The sequence below is a fragment of the Saccopteryx leptura genome, chromosome 5, assembly GCF_036850995.1.
Source record: "Saccopteryx leptura isolate mSacLep1 chromosome 5, mSacLep1_pri_phased_curated, whole genome shotgun sequence".
Lineage (NCBI taxonomy): Eukaryota > Metazoa > Chordata > Mammalia > Chiroptera > Emballonuridae > Saccopteryx > Saccopteryx leptura.
In genome coordinates, this window is record NC_089507.1 from 197,437,826 (window position 1) to 197,453,699 (window position 15,874).

Below are 15,874 nucleotides of genomic sequence, written 5' to 3' on the forward strand. Positions count from 1 at the left end.
TGCGTGGAGCGGTTTCGCGATGTGAGTGGGAAGGTGCGCCCCAGAGGCTTTCCGGGCGAATCATCCCGGAGCGGAAGGCATCGAGCACCTCCAACCGTCGGCCCTCGCCGGCTTTGGCGAGGCTTCCCAGAGCTCGCCAGGCTTCAGGGCTCTCTGTGGGGCAGGTGCTGCGGCCGACGCGGTCGGGACTCCCGTGGGTCCCCAGGTCCCGGGAAGAGCGCCGCGCAGGGGCCGCCGCGTGTCCTCCAGTGTTCCGCTGCTGCAACTGGCAGCGTGGCGCTCAGCTCGGAGGGCGGAGGGCCGAGGGCGCTCAGCCGCGCAATCCTGCGCTGGGGAGGGGCGAGGAGAGCCGCAGCCCCCTCGGTCCGCCCCGACCGAGGAGGGGGCGAGCAGGCGCCAAACTGGGGCGCGCGCAGGGCTGTGGGCGCCTCTCCCCGCGCACCCGATCGCCGCGCCGCTCACTCCCGGGGTTGAGCGGTCTCGGACCTTGGCAGCCCAGAGCCGTGTGCACCTGCTTGCTTACAGGTGCGTTAAACGCCAGGTGTGGGAGCTGCTCAGCTCGGGTCACCGGACTGCTTCTCCCTCTTTTCCGGGAGCCCGCGGGTCCGGCTGGAAGCCAACGGCAGCTGGACGCTGCGCTCGTATAAATAGCGCGCGTGTGCCAGCCTCGCTCTCTTCTGGCTGCTCCAGGACAGAGAAAGTTGTGCGTAGGGATTCCGGGCGCGGGGCACAGGCAGAAGAAGACCCCGCCGGTCGAGCCGCCCTGCACCCTGGACCTGATTTCGGCGCCGTGCACCCGGCTAGCTGCTGCCTACCTGCCGACATCCACGCCAAACCAAGCTTTGGGGAATTTTTGACCAAGCGAAAGTAGCAGTCGCCAGAGTCCTGGCCCTGAACACAGCCTCACCTTCTTCTCAGCCCAGGAAACACCTTCTGCGTCTGTAACCTGTCCCTGCCGCAAGCCAGACGCTACAGGAAAACAGGACCGCTCCACACCTACCGCCCCCGTGGCGTCTCTGATCGCCCTTTCGCTTTTCCTGATCCTTGGTTCGCCTGGGGGTGTTTGGGTTTGGCGTGAGCATTTACTGTCATTTCCCCCGTTGAGGAGTGAATGTAAGGTTTGGAGACTTTTAGATGTCTGGGAACAAGGGGGGCGGGTGAAGGAGCCCCAGGCAGGGCTGATTCTCGGGCGGAGGAGGGTGGGGAAGGGGGTTCTGCATGAGCTCCTTAAAGGACAAAGGTAATCGAGTCAGCAAGAGAGCGCGAGGGGAGACTTTGACTCCAAACCACAGAATTGGTGGAAGTGTGAGCGCCGCCGCCGCCGCGGTTCCTGCAGCGCTGTCGATCTAGCCGCTGGCATCTTCGCGAGCTCGGGTTCCCGGGGTAGGAGGCGACGCAGGCGAGCGGAAGCGCCAGCCAGCTGCGGCTGCCCACCCGGCTCGCCATGGGCTCCGAGCGCCGGGCGCTGTCCATGGTGCCGGCCGTGCTGCTGGCTCTCAGCCTGCCGGCGCTGCCCGTCTGGGCGCAGAACGACACGGAGCCCATCGTGCTGGAGGGCAAATGCCTGGTGGTGTGCGACTCGAACCCGGCCACGGACTCCAAAGGCTCCTCGTCCTCGCCTCTGGGGATCTCGGTCCGGGCGGCCAACTCCAAGGTCGCCTTCTCAGCGGTGCGGAGCACCAACCACGAGCCGTCTGAGATGAGCAACAAGACGCGCATCATTTACTTCGATCAGGTCAGACCCCCGAGGGATGCGGAACGGAACGCCGAGGGTGGAGGGCGATTGTCCGGCCGCTCAGACCCGGGGCTGTCTGCTCAGGCTGAGATCGTCTGATTGGCATGTGGGGGATGATTTAGGCACTTTGCCTTTCCAATTTTGTCCGGGACAGAAACTTCCACTGTCTCTCCCACCGCCCCTACCCCCGCCCCATTCCCTCTTGACCTCGGAGAAGGCTGCTGGGTTGGTGGGGGAAAGGTTTGGAACGCACAGCCTGACAGCAAGAGCTCAGGACAAGTTTAACAGCAACAGGTCTGTAAGAGCTGGAGGGACTCTGCTGCCTGGACTTTGCAATCTCTTGGCTAGAGCTTGGCCCCCTGGTTCAGACCCCTTCCTGCAGGTGCCCACCAGGCCATTTCCGTGGTACCCTCTGAATGCGGTATAAATGATTTGTTTCTCCCAGGTGGAGAAGCCCCTCCCCAAAGATTGCTCTCGGGGTCCACACTCTCTGCACAGATCTTGCAGGTGGATGGAGAGGGTGAGCAGTGGCCAGGGTCCGATCTCGCTCACCTACGGCCGCTGGGATCCCCATACACACTGCAGGCACTGCTGCAGGAGAAGCCTTTCTCTGGTGCTTGCAGAAAAGTTGCGGAGGAGGAGGAAAAAGAAACTGCACTCAGCTCGTTGGAAGCGATAGGGAGCCACCCGGCTCCCCCTGCCCCTGGGCCTGTCCTTTCGGAGAAAGAATGGCAAATTACTGGGGAAGTCAGACTTTGGGGTTGAGGATAGAGGATGGCAGAGGAACTGATGAAATTCGTGCCTTTTTTTTTTTTTTTTTTTTAAGAGACCTGGAGCTCAAAGGTTTGGCTGATGAGAAACCCCAGGATATCAGTTTAGCTTTAGCAAGGCGTCACAACTGAAAACTGATTCCGGGGATTTTAATTTCAATCGTAAGAGCACCCAGAGTCTTTTTAATCCCACAGTCACATGTGTAGTCCACAGCTGTATGCAAAGCCACATGTGTAAGAGCACAGGTGAAGAGGTATTACTTGCTGCAGGGTGTGTAACATCCCAGCGAAGGGATGAGGTGACGTTTGTATTCCTTACTTAATATTTCCTAAGCATTGCGCTCTCCAGCTGGCCAAAGACAGAGGATGCCTCTCTGGGGCTTACTATCCGATAGCCACAATTTTTGAGGAATTAAGCAGCCCTTTTGGGAATGCAGTGTTTTCTATCTTGATGGAAATCAAGTCTAGCACCACCCCTGGTCTGTATTTCAGTGCACTAATTAAATGTTGGAATACTGTGGACATTGCACTGTCCTCTGTACGGCGCATTCTTTCCGGTGACCTTTCCATCAATTAGAAGAGGAGAAGGGCTTGTTGTTCTTTTCTGGAGCCATGCATCTTAGAGACAACAAGACACATTGAGTTATAAATCTTAATGTTCCTGGATGCTCTAATTACAACGTCAAGTTAACATCCAGCCTTAATGTGTAGTCTACACTAACCAGCCATTTCTGTTATTACTAACAAATTACACTACTTGTATCTGATTCAGAAAGTCCCCATTAAGTATCTCAAATAATTTTAAATGTGTTTGGGGACAATCTTTGTAAAGCTTCTGCTGGAGATGATTGCGTGACTGGTCATTTGTTGGAAGATCATTGATCATCAGATCAGTGAAAGAATGCTTACTTGGAAGAAGGTGAAGTCTCAGAATAAAATTACACACATACACGTTTTTTAAGTCAGGGCTCGAGCCTGGTATATCTACCTGAGTGTCACTATATTCTAGTGCATTGCTCCGAGGTAATAGAATGTTGGGAATTATGCCAAAGGGTTAGTATTATTGGTGTAAATGTTGTGTTTAAAAAAGATAGTAGCAGATTGATATTGATAAAGAGGAAATATATTTTTATAGAGACATCTGAATTTTTTGAATGTTGCTTATAGATTTATATCTTGAAGAGAAGTGAAAGAAAACCTAGTTATTTTACAACTCCCTCCTCTCTGACTCCCTCTCTCTCTCTCTCTCTCTCGCTCTCTCTCTCCCTCTCTCTCCTTTCTCATAGGAAGGCACTTACCTATGTGACATTTACAAATTTAGCTTAAGAGTTCACTCATTGAAATTCAAGTTAATTTCACAACCAGGAGATCCAGATTGAACACCTCGGAAAACAATACATTGTTGCTTTCTTTGGTAGCAGTATCTGATTTCACTTTTCATTTTTGACCTTTCAACTTCAAATAAAGAGCAGGAGGGTGATGGATAACACTGGGAGGAACAGGGGAGGCCACCTGTGTCATGGCCTGCCCTTATCCACGGTCCCCTCTTTGGCAGCCTGCACAGGCTGAGTCATTGCCAAACCAGGATTAAGGCCTAGATGGCATCAAGATGAAAAAAAAAATGGCCATGGATCTTAGGAGAGGTTTGGCAGAGGCTCAGAGAGGACCGGGACTCCAGATCACTCTGTATGCTAACCGCTCGGTGTCATGGATTATGTCACACGGCGGAGGGAGTGCCCAAGCCTCCGTGTGATGTGTCCAGAAATGACTGCAGAGCCCACAGATGCCGATTGGCTGCCTGGGAAGGGCCACCTCCGGACACTGCAAAGGCTTGTAGAGGGTGGGAATGCAGATACAGGGCAGCTATCTTTTCTCTGACTCTCAAGGTAAAGCTGATAAATCTATAAGCCCTCACATGTCATCTAGATGTTTCCAGAGCCATTGGGCCTTGCTAGAAATTGAGGCATGAATATAAAGCAGTTACTTTATTTTTTTTTCCTGTACTGTTTAAAAGACAGAAGAACCTTCCAACACACAAATCCATTTTCCAGGTCGCTAAAGAGGAAAGGAATAGAGCTCAATGTTTTATTCTTCATGGTATCTTAAACTAGTGGTCGAGGGGGCGGAGAGGGGGAAGAAAGAACAGGGAGGAAGGAAGAAAACTTACACTTAAGGAGAGAATAATATGAAAACTTACTGTTATTTATGATTTTTTATTTGTAGATCCTAGTGAATGTGGGTAATTTTTTCACACTGGAGTCTGTCTTTGTTGCACCAAGAAAAGGAATTTACAGTTTCAGTTTTCATGTAATTAAAGTCTACCAGAGCCAAACAATCCAGGTATGTGTTTTGACCTGTTTCCTCTCTATCCCCAGACAACAGTGTTTATTGACTGTGGGTTATGTATTTATGCATTTATCCAAAGATGTGCTGTCAGTGTAAAGACAAAAACCATTCACAGTAGTAGTTTATTTTGAAAACACTTAATTTCCAATCGTCTTCTTTAAAACATCCATTAAGGTGTCTGACGAGAAGCCTATAGAAAAAAATAAACAATTGAACTCATTACCTGAATAACAACCAGTCATTAAAAAAAAAAAAGGCTTCGTAAAAACTTGGTGACACAAGTCTCTTTATAAGATCTTGATTTCATTTACTGCACATGCAAAATTATTGCAACTTAAAAGGAAGAACTTGTAAGGTTAGCAGAGTTTTGCAAATGCTTACTAAATAAAAACAAATTTGCTATCGTTGTAAAAATTAGGAGGCACAGTTCACCAGTCAGGATACATTTATGAAGAAACAATTATTCAATGTACTTTATAAACAAGAGTGTGCTATGCTTATGTTTTAGTTTATCCTCAGTTACTCTGATGCTAGTGAATTCTTACGAGTTGCAATTCCACAGTTAACAATATATTTTGTGTTGTGCTTTCTAAGGTAATGGGCTTGACCATGCACTCAAAGCAACAACAGGACTAGTTTTTACAACTTTAAATATGTGAATACCTAATAACACCATTATCTGTCTATAGAATTCTGGGATAACTTTTTATCTTATGCTCAACATTTGTATTGTATACTATGTCCATGTAAATGATAGATTCACTCATCTACCATGCTTACGTCTCTTAGTGAATAGATAAATTGATTAGCCTTAGATTTAATTTATTCAGTATTATGTTTAACATAAAAGGAATAAATATCTAGTAAACAAATTTACTACCAGGGAAAAGCTTTTTTCAAGCCCCACCGTTTGGAAGTTTGTATAATGTTTAATACATTATAATCAAAATTGTAGTAAGGAGGAAAGTGAATACATTTTTGAGTTTATAATTTGTTACTAATTTTGAGTTTATTGATTATTAATTCTTTGCTAATTATCCATCATTAACATGATTATTATTTTTAATACACATTTCTTATCAAGGGAAACAGAAAAAGACACCACGACACACAGTCCACATTCCGAGTGAATTTCAACACCACACGTATCACGGCTGCATAGTGACCCTGGAAGAAAGCTGGTAGAACTTTGCTATATCTGGTTTATCAGGGCAAAGGGCACTTGGTCTTTTTTTTTTTTTTAACTAGCACACAGGGAAGTCACAGGCTGGCTTCATTATCAAAAGATTGTTATTGAACTTGAGAGGTAAATCCAGCAGGAAGCTAAATTCATGCGCTGACAGGTAGCCAGTTTTCCCATGGCTCAGTTGCTCTCCTTGGATGGTAATCTTTTGTAAACATTTAAGGATATTTCTATGAAAGAAATTTAGCTTTTTTTTTTTTTTAACAACAACAACAGAACCTCCAGCTTAGAACACATACTAAGTGTAGCCACTGAGGTGGCTGATTTGAAAGGAAGAGGGTATGTTTACTAAACATCAGCTATTTACCCGGTCTACCATCTTAGATGTTATTTCCTATCGCCAATCGATTTTTTTTTTACTTTAAAGAGAACTCAGTGATTTTTTTTTTTCCTCGTAGGTTAACCTGATGTTAAATGGGAAACCAGTCATATCGGCCTTTGCTGGGGACAAAGACGTTACTCGCGAAGCTGCCACTAATGGAGTCTTACTCTACCTAGATAAAGAGGATAAGGTTTACCTAAAACTGGAGAAAGGTAACTTGGTTGGAGGCTGGCAGTATTCCACCTTCTCTGGCTTCCTGGTGTTCCCCCTATAGAAGTTGATTTCTCCGTGGTGTTTTACCCAGGTGAGGGGCGGCTCACCCCTGAGTTACTGGAAGACTGTTTCCTCATCCTCGGATCGATGTCATTTATTGGTTTCTCATGGGTCTGTGTGGATTCTCTTGCAGGATTCTGGGCCTGTCCGAACCAATACTGTTTTACAGATTATTTTTGTGTGTGCGCGTTCTGTATAGTTGGACCGGGACTCACAGCAGACAACACCTATCTATGCGTCATTGTAACCGTTCAAAGCTATCTGCAGATTTATTCTGAATTTAATTTCCTGGAATTACTGAGTTCGTTGCAGATGTGGAATTTTATTTATCCATTTTTGAGAGACTGGCAACCAGGTCTAAGAATGAGAAAGCTTGAGAGTTCTGACTTCAATCAACGGTTAGTGTGATGCTGCCAAAGAACTGTATTCTGTGTTGGTGTATTGATCACGCGTGTTTTTATGCCTTTGGAATTAGTTTGTTCTGTTCTGTGTTAGATACCTGGGGATTGTTTTTCAGTGACTGGCTTTGTGTTTCCTCTACCAATAGGGTAAGGAATGTCTTGCCCACAAATTTACCCTGACTATGAAATCACCAACATGACTTCCCTTAAAAAAAAAAAAAAAAGAATGCCTCATAGTTTTATTTTAATTATATATGTAAAAGAGTCATATTTTCCAAATTATATTTTCTAATAGGAAGAATAGATCATAAATCTGACAAGGAAAATGTTGCTTACCCGAGTTCTACCTGCTCAATCCCCAAACCTTCCCAAAACTGCTCTCCTCCATGGGAAATCTTATACTTTGTTGCTCAACCTTAATTAACATGATTGATAATAGCCACTTTATTCAAAGCCTAAGGGATTTTTTCATCTTAGACATGACCACTTTATTAACCGGAGATGGGATACCCTTATCTTTCATTATAACTATGTTTCAAATCTTCTGTTGTGTTTGAAGTATCTTCTGGTTTTGCCTTAACTCCTTGAATTGTATATATTTATCTGTTTAGCTGATATGAAATCCAAATGTCCCATATCTAAACTTAGTGCAATATCTTATTTTGTCTTTTGTACAGATCATATGAATTCATAAACTTATATATGTCTGTTAGAAAATAAAGGTTAATATATGTTAGTTGAATTGTTTTGTCCTTTTGGTTTGGGAAGTATGTATTCTACCGGGTTTATTTCCTCTTTCTCACCAATCCATTCTCCCTTCCTTTTTTCCTTCCATTCTTCCTCTCATTTCTTTTGTCTAGAGTTTAAGAAAAGCTTTCTGCATTGTTAGGGACTGTCCTCTGAGTTGGCACGAGGAATCTTTCCTGTGTTTAACCTGTCCCAGTCCAGGAGCTGTGAGCAAGCTCTTCTTCCCAAAGGACTTACTGTTCAGATGTTAAGTTAAAGAAATAAGATCCCCTAAAATATCACGAGAGTGCTCTCAGTAAGTGAATGAGTGGTGATGGGAATAAAGACCCATGTTCTCAAACTGAAGGTTTTGGGAAAAAGTCCTCCCTTTTTTTCAACACTAAGAGACAAACAGAAGATTGCAGGCTTCTTTTTAGGAGAAACTGTTATTATAGATGACTTGTCTGGAGGTTTGGCTCAATTTCCTGGTTTGTGGTCAATGGACACAATTTTCGGAGGCCCCCTTTTGTAGCTAGTGACAGCGAGGAAGGTATTACAGGATCCCATGGGAGAAAACATGCAGGCAGGTCTTCAGTATAATTGTGATTAATCACCAACTCAGAATATTCATTCATCACTCCTCCTTCCCCAAGAAAAATTATCTGGCGGTGCTGGCAATGGATCCTCAATGTTTTGCTTGGCAGCCCCCCCCCCCCAAGCTGGCTTTTAGTTAAACATCTTTTCTCATTTGTGATCATGTGGCGTGTGAAAAACAATATTGTTTGGGAGGGTTTCATCTAAATATGAGTGGCATCCTCTGTAAAAGTCCCTTCCCTGGCCCTGGCTGGTTTGCTCAGTGGTAGAGCATCGGCCTGGCGTGCGGGAGTCCCGGGTTCGATTCCCAGCCAGGGCACACAGGAGAAGCGCTCATCTGCTTCTCCACCCCTCCCCCTCTCCTTCCTCTCTGTCTCTCTCTTCCCCTCCCGCAGCCGAGGCTCCATTGGAGCAAAGTTGGCCCGGGCGTTGAGGATGGCTCTATGGCCTCTGCCTCAGGCACTAGAATGGCTCTGGTTGCAACAGAGCAGAGCCCCAGATGGGCAGAGCATCGCCCCCTGGTGGGCATGCCGGGTGGATCCCGGTTGGGCACATGCGGGAGTCTGTCTGACTGCCTCCCTGTTTCCAACTTCAGAAAAATACAAAAAAAAAAAAAAAAGTCCCTGCCCTAATGTAGGCTATCCCATAGTTGTCTGTATTTGGAGTTTGTATCTATACATTGCAGCCAAGTGATGCCTACTTGAATAAGTATACCATCAGTTATTCTTTTGGCAGAATGGCTCAAGAGTGTTGGAATTACCAATAGATGCCTATGTGGGACAAGGAAAGTTTGGTGCTTAACAAAACAGACTGAAGTTTGGTGCTATACAAAACAGATGTAGCTATGTCTTTTATAAAGATGCTTGTGGCCATCCTTGGGGTCTTGCCCTTAATTTTCTTGATTGTTCTGAACATGAAAGAATGTTGGCAAAAGGCTTGACTTTACTTCCTAAGCCCCAATTTATATATTTTGGAGGCAAATACCATTCAAAACCTTCAAGACAAAAATCTATGTGAAAAGGCACAAAGCTGTGGCTGTCACATGTGGGAGGGAGGTATTTACAACAGGGGAGGAGCCCCAGTGGAAGGATGAGATCGTTGATAAAGGAAGTTAGAATGAAAGCCGTTTGTCCATATTCCAAAGTGGTTCTAGGAAGTAAGAGCTACCCAGAACACAGTCACTGGAAAGACAAGATCAAAGTGAGGGGACAGAAGCTACAGGGGACAGAATGATTTATCTAGAAGAGGCGTCCCCAAACTAGGGCCCAAGGGCCTCATGTGGCCCTCTGAGGCCATTTATCCAGCCCCCTACCGCACTTCCAGAAGGGGCACCTCTTTCACTGGTGTCAGTGAGAAGAGCACTGTATGTGGCGGCCCTCCAACGGTCTGAGGGACAGTGAACTGGCCCCCTGTGTAAAAAGTTTGGGGACCCCTGATCTAGAGGAATATGGATTTTAGAGAGATAGAAGATGGAATTCTATGACTTTCATTTATAAGCTCTGTGACCTTGGGCAGATTCCTTTGCCTCTCTGAGCATCAGTTAGTTGTTTCATTTGTAAAGAAGAAATGGTTGTGAGGATTAGATAAGACATGCACAGTGTCTACCACACAGGAGGAACTGCACTGAGGGCCGACTGTTATTACTAAAATTCAAAGCCTAACACAGGGCCATAGGGGATATAAGATGAGCACGAGGAAGGCATGAAGATTGGGCTCGGTAGGAGGCGGGAGGCAGTGGTGTCAGAACGACTTCCGGAGATAGAGCCAGATGCTCCCGTGTATTCCATGACTTGAAAAATAGTTTTCCGAAATTGCTCGGTCCACAAAAATGCTAATTGAATGCGGCATTTGCATTGGCCCTGTCTGCATTCATCAATGCCAGCGCCGTCCCTTGCTCCATGCTCTCATCTCCTTTGACCGTCCCTTGATCTATCGATCAACAAATGTGAGCAGTTTGTCTGTAGCAAGCATTTTCCCCTCGACAGAATCCCGAGAAAACAAAACTGAAGAAAATACTGGGCCCAAACCTAGGATCTCACCAATTCCAACTGTTTCTTTGGGGGGAGGGGAGGGTTCCTTATGTTCCCAGATTCTGCTGGGAACCTGATCATCTCATTAAAATTTAATTTTAATTCTTTATGTTTTTGATTTAGGTTGTGTTCCCTTTCTTTTTGGCTTTTGGTCTTCTTTTGGCCTCTAGATTTAGCAAGTTACTGCTTTAAATCTCAAAATAAACATCTGTGACCAATGCTGATTAAATTAGCCGTGGAACGGCGTCAGGCACTTTGCTAGGGGCTGGGTTCATAGAAGTGGTGACGTCTGCCCTTTTCAGATCTCTCTAAATGTCAGACAGCTAGGATCCGCTCGAGGGTCCACAGAGGTCCAAAAGTGTGGTGCCATCTCTCCTTCTGACTGAGGGTCCTGGGTTTTATCAGTCCACCTTCACCATTTCCACCACCTGCCCCAGACCGACAGTAGTTTATCGGTTATAACAAGGTCCCCAAATTGTTTTGCCTATGACCACAAAGAAGTAATGAAAACAGAAGAAGGGGATAGAGTATGATAGCCGTTCACAGTCAGAGCTGTGGAGCTAAAAGTTCAATTCTTGTCCTATGTGGTCTTTGGCAGGGAGGGGGCTGGGATTAAAGAGGTTCGTTACTGGGTGGTTCACTCTATTTCCTCTAACACAGGCCAACCAAATCTCTTGGAATCAAAATGATGCTTTTCTTCCCCCCCCCCCCCCCAACCTGGACCATTCTATAGAAAACACCTTTTTAAATTTGATCCTGAAGCTCTCCTACATCATCATCTCAAAACAAGGTGCATGGAATCGTCTGGAAATTTGATAAAATGCAGGTTCTAATGGAGCAGGTCGGGGGTGGCACCTGAGTCCCTGCATTTCTTTTTTTTTTTAAATTGATTTTAATTTATTGTGTTTACATAGATTCTAGTGTTGCCCTGAATGCATGCCTCTCCCCCATATTCCCCTCAACATCTCTTTTACCCCCTCCCCCTCCCTTCAGGTTTCTCCCATCCTATCATCTCCTTTCCCTCTGTCCTCTTTTCCTCTGGTCCCTTTGATCCCTCCTCTGTCTCAATTCCGTTCCTCAGTTCACATTGTTCATTGGATTCCTCAAATGAGTGAGGTCATCTGATATTTTTCTCTTTCTGCCTGGCTTATTTCACTTAACATAATAGTTTCCATGTCCATCCATGTTGTCACAAAAGGTAAGATTTCCTTCTTTTTTTATGGCCCTGAGCCCCTGCATGTGTAACGAGCTCTCAGATGTTGCTGATGGTGCCGGCCTGGGAACTGCACACGGAAGAGCGAGATCTTTCATCACACTTAAAGCCTGTCACTCAAAGTGTGATCTGTGGACCAGTGGCGTCCCCATCACAGGGACTTGTTAGAACCCCCACGTGGCTCAGACCTAACGAGTCAGAATCTGCATTTTAACAAGGTCTTTCTGCCTCCCCCGTGGTTCTTAGCGTAGTAAAGTTTACGAAGCTCTGTCTTTAAGTAAAAGCCAAAGACCACCTGCATCAGAACCACCTGTGCCAGGTTTCAGGCAGCTGCAGTTTAAGAGTCTCCCATGATTCTTAAAACCTCAGTCTGTCCTGGTGCAGGGCTCCATCTCTGCAGGGACCCAGGAGAATCGTACACCTGTCGTCCTTCCTGTGTTAAACTCAGTGAGCCCGTGAGCCCGAGGCTTCCCTGTAGGTAAGCAGGAGAGGCTCGTTCTCTGACGGGCAGAGGCTCGAGGGCATGTGGCCAGGCGTTTGAAGAGCAAGGACCCCAGGAAAACTGACCTGGAGGAAAGGCGTGGGAACCCTGGCAGGAAAGCAAAGGTAAGTCACCCACAAAGAGTGGCCGTCTCGGGAAGGAGGAAACCCCCTGGTGGCGTTCCTCACCTTGTCAGTGTGTGCTCTGAAGTAAGGATGTAGTTACAGCTTGCTTTTCCCTGTAATGAAATGATTCTTCCCCAGGGACCGCAATGCTTCCGTCTCAGTACACTTGGCATTTGGCTTCTGAAGACGTTGCTCAACTGAGTGAAGGGTGTGTGTGTGTGTGTGTGTGTGTGCGAGAGAGAGAGAGAGAGAGAGAGAGAGAAGGCTCGATGACACCAGCAATTTCTCGTAGGCCAGTCAGTTTGTTTAAAATTCATCTAGGGGCAGAAGTCTTTCTTAAAAAATTTTTGGTCAAGGCCTTTGCCAGGTGGCTCAGTGGATAGAGCATCGTCCTGGCATGCTGAGGTCATGGGTTCAGTCCCTGGTCAGGGCACATACCAGAAGCAACCAATGAGTACACAATTAAATGGAGCAACTAAGTGGAGTTGATGCTTCTTCCTTTCTCTCTCTCCCTTCCCCCCTCCTCCTTCCTCTCTCTCTTTCTCAAATCAATGGAAAATTTAAAAAAATTATTTTTTGTCCAATTGATGATATTGATGATGAGAAAAGCCATTGTCTTATGTACTGAGCAGAGGAGGCCTTCATTTCTCATAGGGTTCCCTTAAGATGATAAATTCTGACCCTCTGGCTTTCCAGGAACTGGGATTTTTGAGTACACCCTGGAGGGCAGGTCTCACACTGCCCAGGGGGGGGTTGAGGGACTCTGTAAGTAATGCTCTGTGTTGACAGTTTAGGGGGAGAGAAATGGGCTTTCTCTCTTCTGCTCTCTCTCTCTCTCTCTCTTTCCCTCTTTCTTTTTGGGTCATGTGTCAGCCTTGTTGTTAAGATACAGTAAGTGAAAGGAAGGGAATGGAGGGAAGTGAATACAGGGTTAGTGGCTATTTCCCCAATCCTGTTTCTCCTTCGGCACAAGACGAAGAGCTGGCTACCATGACCTCTCCACCCAGTGCTTTCCTTTCATCGCGCTACGGACAGAAGAGGGTGGAAAACCCAGCACAGACAGGGCCCCTTTCACAGTGGGAGCCTGGTGACCTTCACATCCAATGAGGCTGACGATCATGACATTGGAAACCAGCCCCGGTGGGTGTGGACATGACTGATGATGAGGGACAAGGCTATATTGCCCAGGTTAGGGCATCACCGCTCAGGAAGAGAGCTGTTACCATTGGCCAAGGAATTTCAGGAATGCGTAGACACCGGACACTCAGGTCAGAAAATACAATACATCTGGGCCCGAGCGAGACAACATCTCTATTTTATACTCTGTCGCCCCCTGTTTTGACTGGACGCTCATCCTGTCTGACCAATGACAATGGCTGGTCTGCACAGCTCAGCTCTCGGGATGTGGTTGGGGTTCTTTGATCATGTTCTGTGGGTTTCCACAGATGGATGCAGCTCCCTTTGTAAGTTGCGTGGGGCTCTTTTCTGCTACGTCCCTCAGCTATTTAGGGACACCTGAACAGCGACAAGTGTTTCTTTTAAAATAGCTGGGCTTTTGTGTCGAGTCTTGGCATTTTTAACACCACAGCGAAAAAAAAGTGTCATAATTTTTTTCTCTCCTGGTGTAAAAAAAATAGAAAAAATAAATAAATGGAGCAAGGACGAGCATGAGAAGCATTCCATCAAAAGAGTCATGTACAAGGGAAAAAATTCAACAAACAAACCCAGAAAAAACTAATGATTATGTTTTATTGGTATTCGACATGCCAATTACCCAGAAAGGGGTAACATCGATTCTGGTTTCTGTTCAAGAGTTGTTGCTTCCCTTCCTTCTCTCTGAGCATTGAGGTCAGTTCCCTGCAGGTACAAGGGTTCTGTTTCACGCGCAGAGATCTCAGGTCCCTCTCATTAGGGTGACTATGAACCACGGGCGGCGGCGTCAGGAAGTGTACCGGATTGGCCTTCCCTTTCTTGGCTAGCCAGATTCGAAGGAAAAATGCTGCTGACGGAGTCCAGAAACTTCTCTCCAGGGAGACGGCTGCTCCACATTTCAGTAATTCAAGGAAGTTTGTTCTGAGCTTGGAAAGCTTGGGAGGAGGCCACATTAGCTGTCTCCCCCCACCCCCCCCTTCCAGGCGAGAGCCGGGGAATGGGAGGTCCTGGAAGGCTGTGAGATTTAAGGCCCAAATCGGAAGCATCTGGGGTCAGTCTCTGGGGAGATAGGACTTTGCCCGTTCCCTCTCCCGAGAAGATAAGGCAATATTTTATAAGTATCCATAAAGGGAACTGTGGAGTCCATAAGAGCCATTAAAAAGTCCTGTTCTGCAAGATTTCCTTTTCTTTGAATTGGTTGTTAAAAATTAAAGAAAAAGAAAAACAAAACCAAATCTTACTTTATGAATAGAAATTGTCATGATACCATGAGCAGAAAAGTTGGCAAGAATGACAAGGTCATGGTTTTTGGAGAGTTAGAGGCCAAGTCCATTAGGAAAGCAATCAGGCAGCAAGCTTCCCTTGGGGTTTGGGCACGCCCATTCTTTACCCCTTAAACAGTCATCCTCACTGCAGACCCGTGTGCCCCCCCATTCTGTGAACTTTGCGTCTGCTCCTTCGTCTTTTCTACAAGTCCCAAACCTCTTTGCAGACGCTTCTTCACTTTCCGGGGGCGACCCTGCAACGTGGGTAGCAGAGTGCGTGGTGTTAGCGTTTAGAGAAACTAATGACTGGCGGTTTTGAAACAGCAGCCTGCTCTAGGTGACCTCACTGCTGTTCCCCCATAATGTCCCTTTCGAGTTAAGCTGGTTACAGTGAAGAATGACACGGGTGCCAGGGACAATGTGGGGGGTGTGCACTGCACTGTCTCAGGGGTGTGCCCCTTCTATCGGAACTATTCATCTATTGATTACTATAGTATTCTTGCAGAAGGCAGTAAACTGTCACAGTCTAACAAAAATGAACCTATTCTGATGTTCTTTTGACAGAGGGAAGCATCTTTGATAAGGAGCTCTTTTTCCTAGTTTGCACAGAAGTGCCTCAGAGGTCAGCAGTCGGCTCCCCTAAGTCCTGTCCATCTTGTCTTATTTCTAAAGACTTTCTGGTCACAGGAAGGAGGGCGCCAGGCCTACATGCCAGTGGGTCTGTGGGACATGCTTTGGTGGCCATCGCAGCTTACCTAAGTCCGCCTGGAGCTCAGCTCTCTAGTCTGATCCAGCACCTGAGAAGTCCCTACTGACACCGGGAACCAGAGGTGAAGCGGACTCTTTCCTCTCCAGAGGCAGCCTGCTTCTTGTGAGCCAATAAACACGGCTTCCTTAAAAGCTGAGCAAGTTAAATATGAATTCATCCATTTAGGTTTGCGAGGAAAACGACTCTTCGAAGATCTTCTGTAACTCAGCGGCTGTTCTGCCGCTTCCCCACCCCCGACTCTGGACTGGCTGGTGGAAGAGCGCTCCTCAGTGTTCCTTGCTCCTGGCCCCCTCCACCGTGGATTTGGACAGAAGTTCTGGGTCTGATGAATTGTGGGTGGGGGAAAGGCCGGGATGGTCACGGGTTCAAGTAGATTATGGGGAAGTGTCTGAAACTCTCACGGGCTATTTGTTTCCTGCCGTGTATTTC

General features: G+C 46.7%; 1 protein-coding gene across 1 annotated transcript; it reads left to right on the forward strand.

Annotated features, from left to right (window-relative positions):
- The first annotated feature begins 1,244 nt into the window (after positions 1-1,244).
- Positions 1,245-7,737, forward strand: CBLN4 (cerebellin 4 precursor). Its single transcript, XM_066387446.1, has 3 exons — positions 1,245-1,735; positions 4,729-4,845; positions 6,493-7,737. Exons 1-3 carry the CDS (start codon positions 1,445-1,447, stop codon positions 6,688-6,690), a joined length of 606 nt encoding a protein of 201 aa, XP_066243543.1. The 5' UTR covers positions 1,245-1,444; the 3' UTR covers positions 6,691-7,737.
- Positions 7,738-15,874: the final 8,137 nt, after the last annotated feature.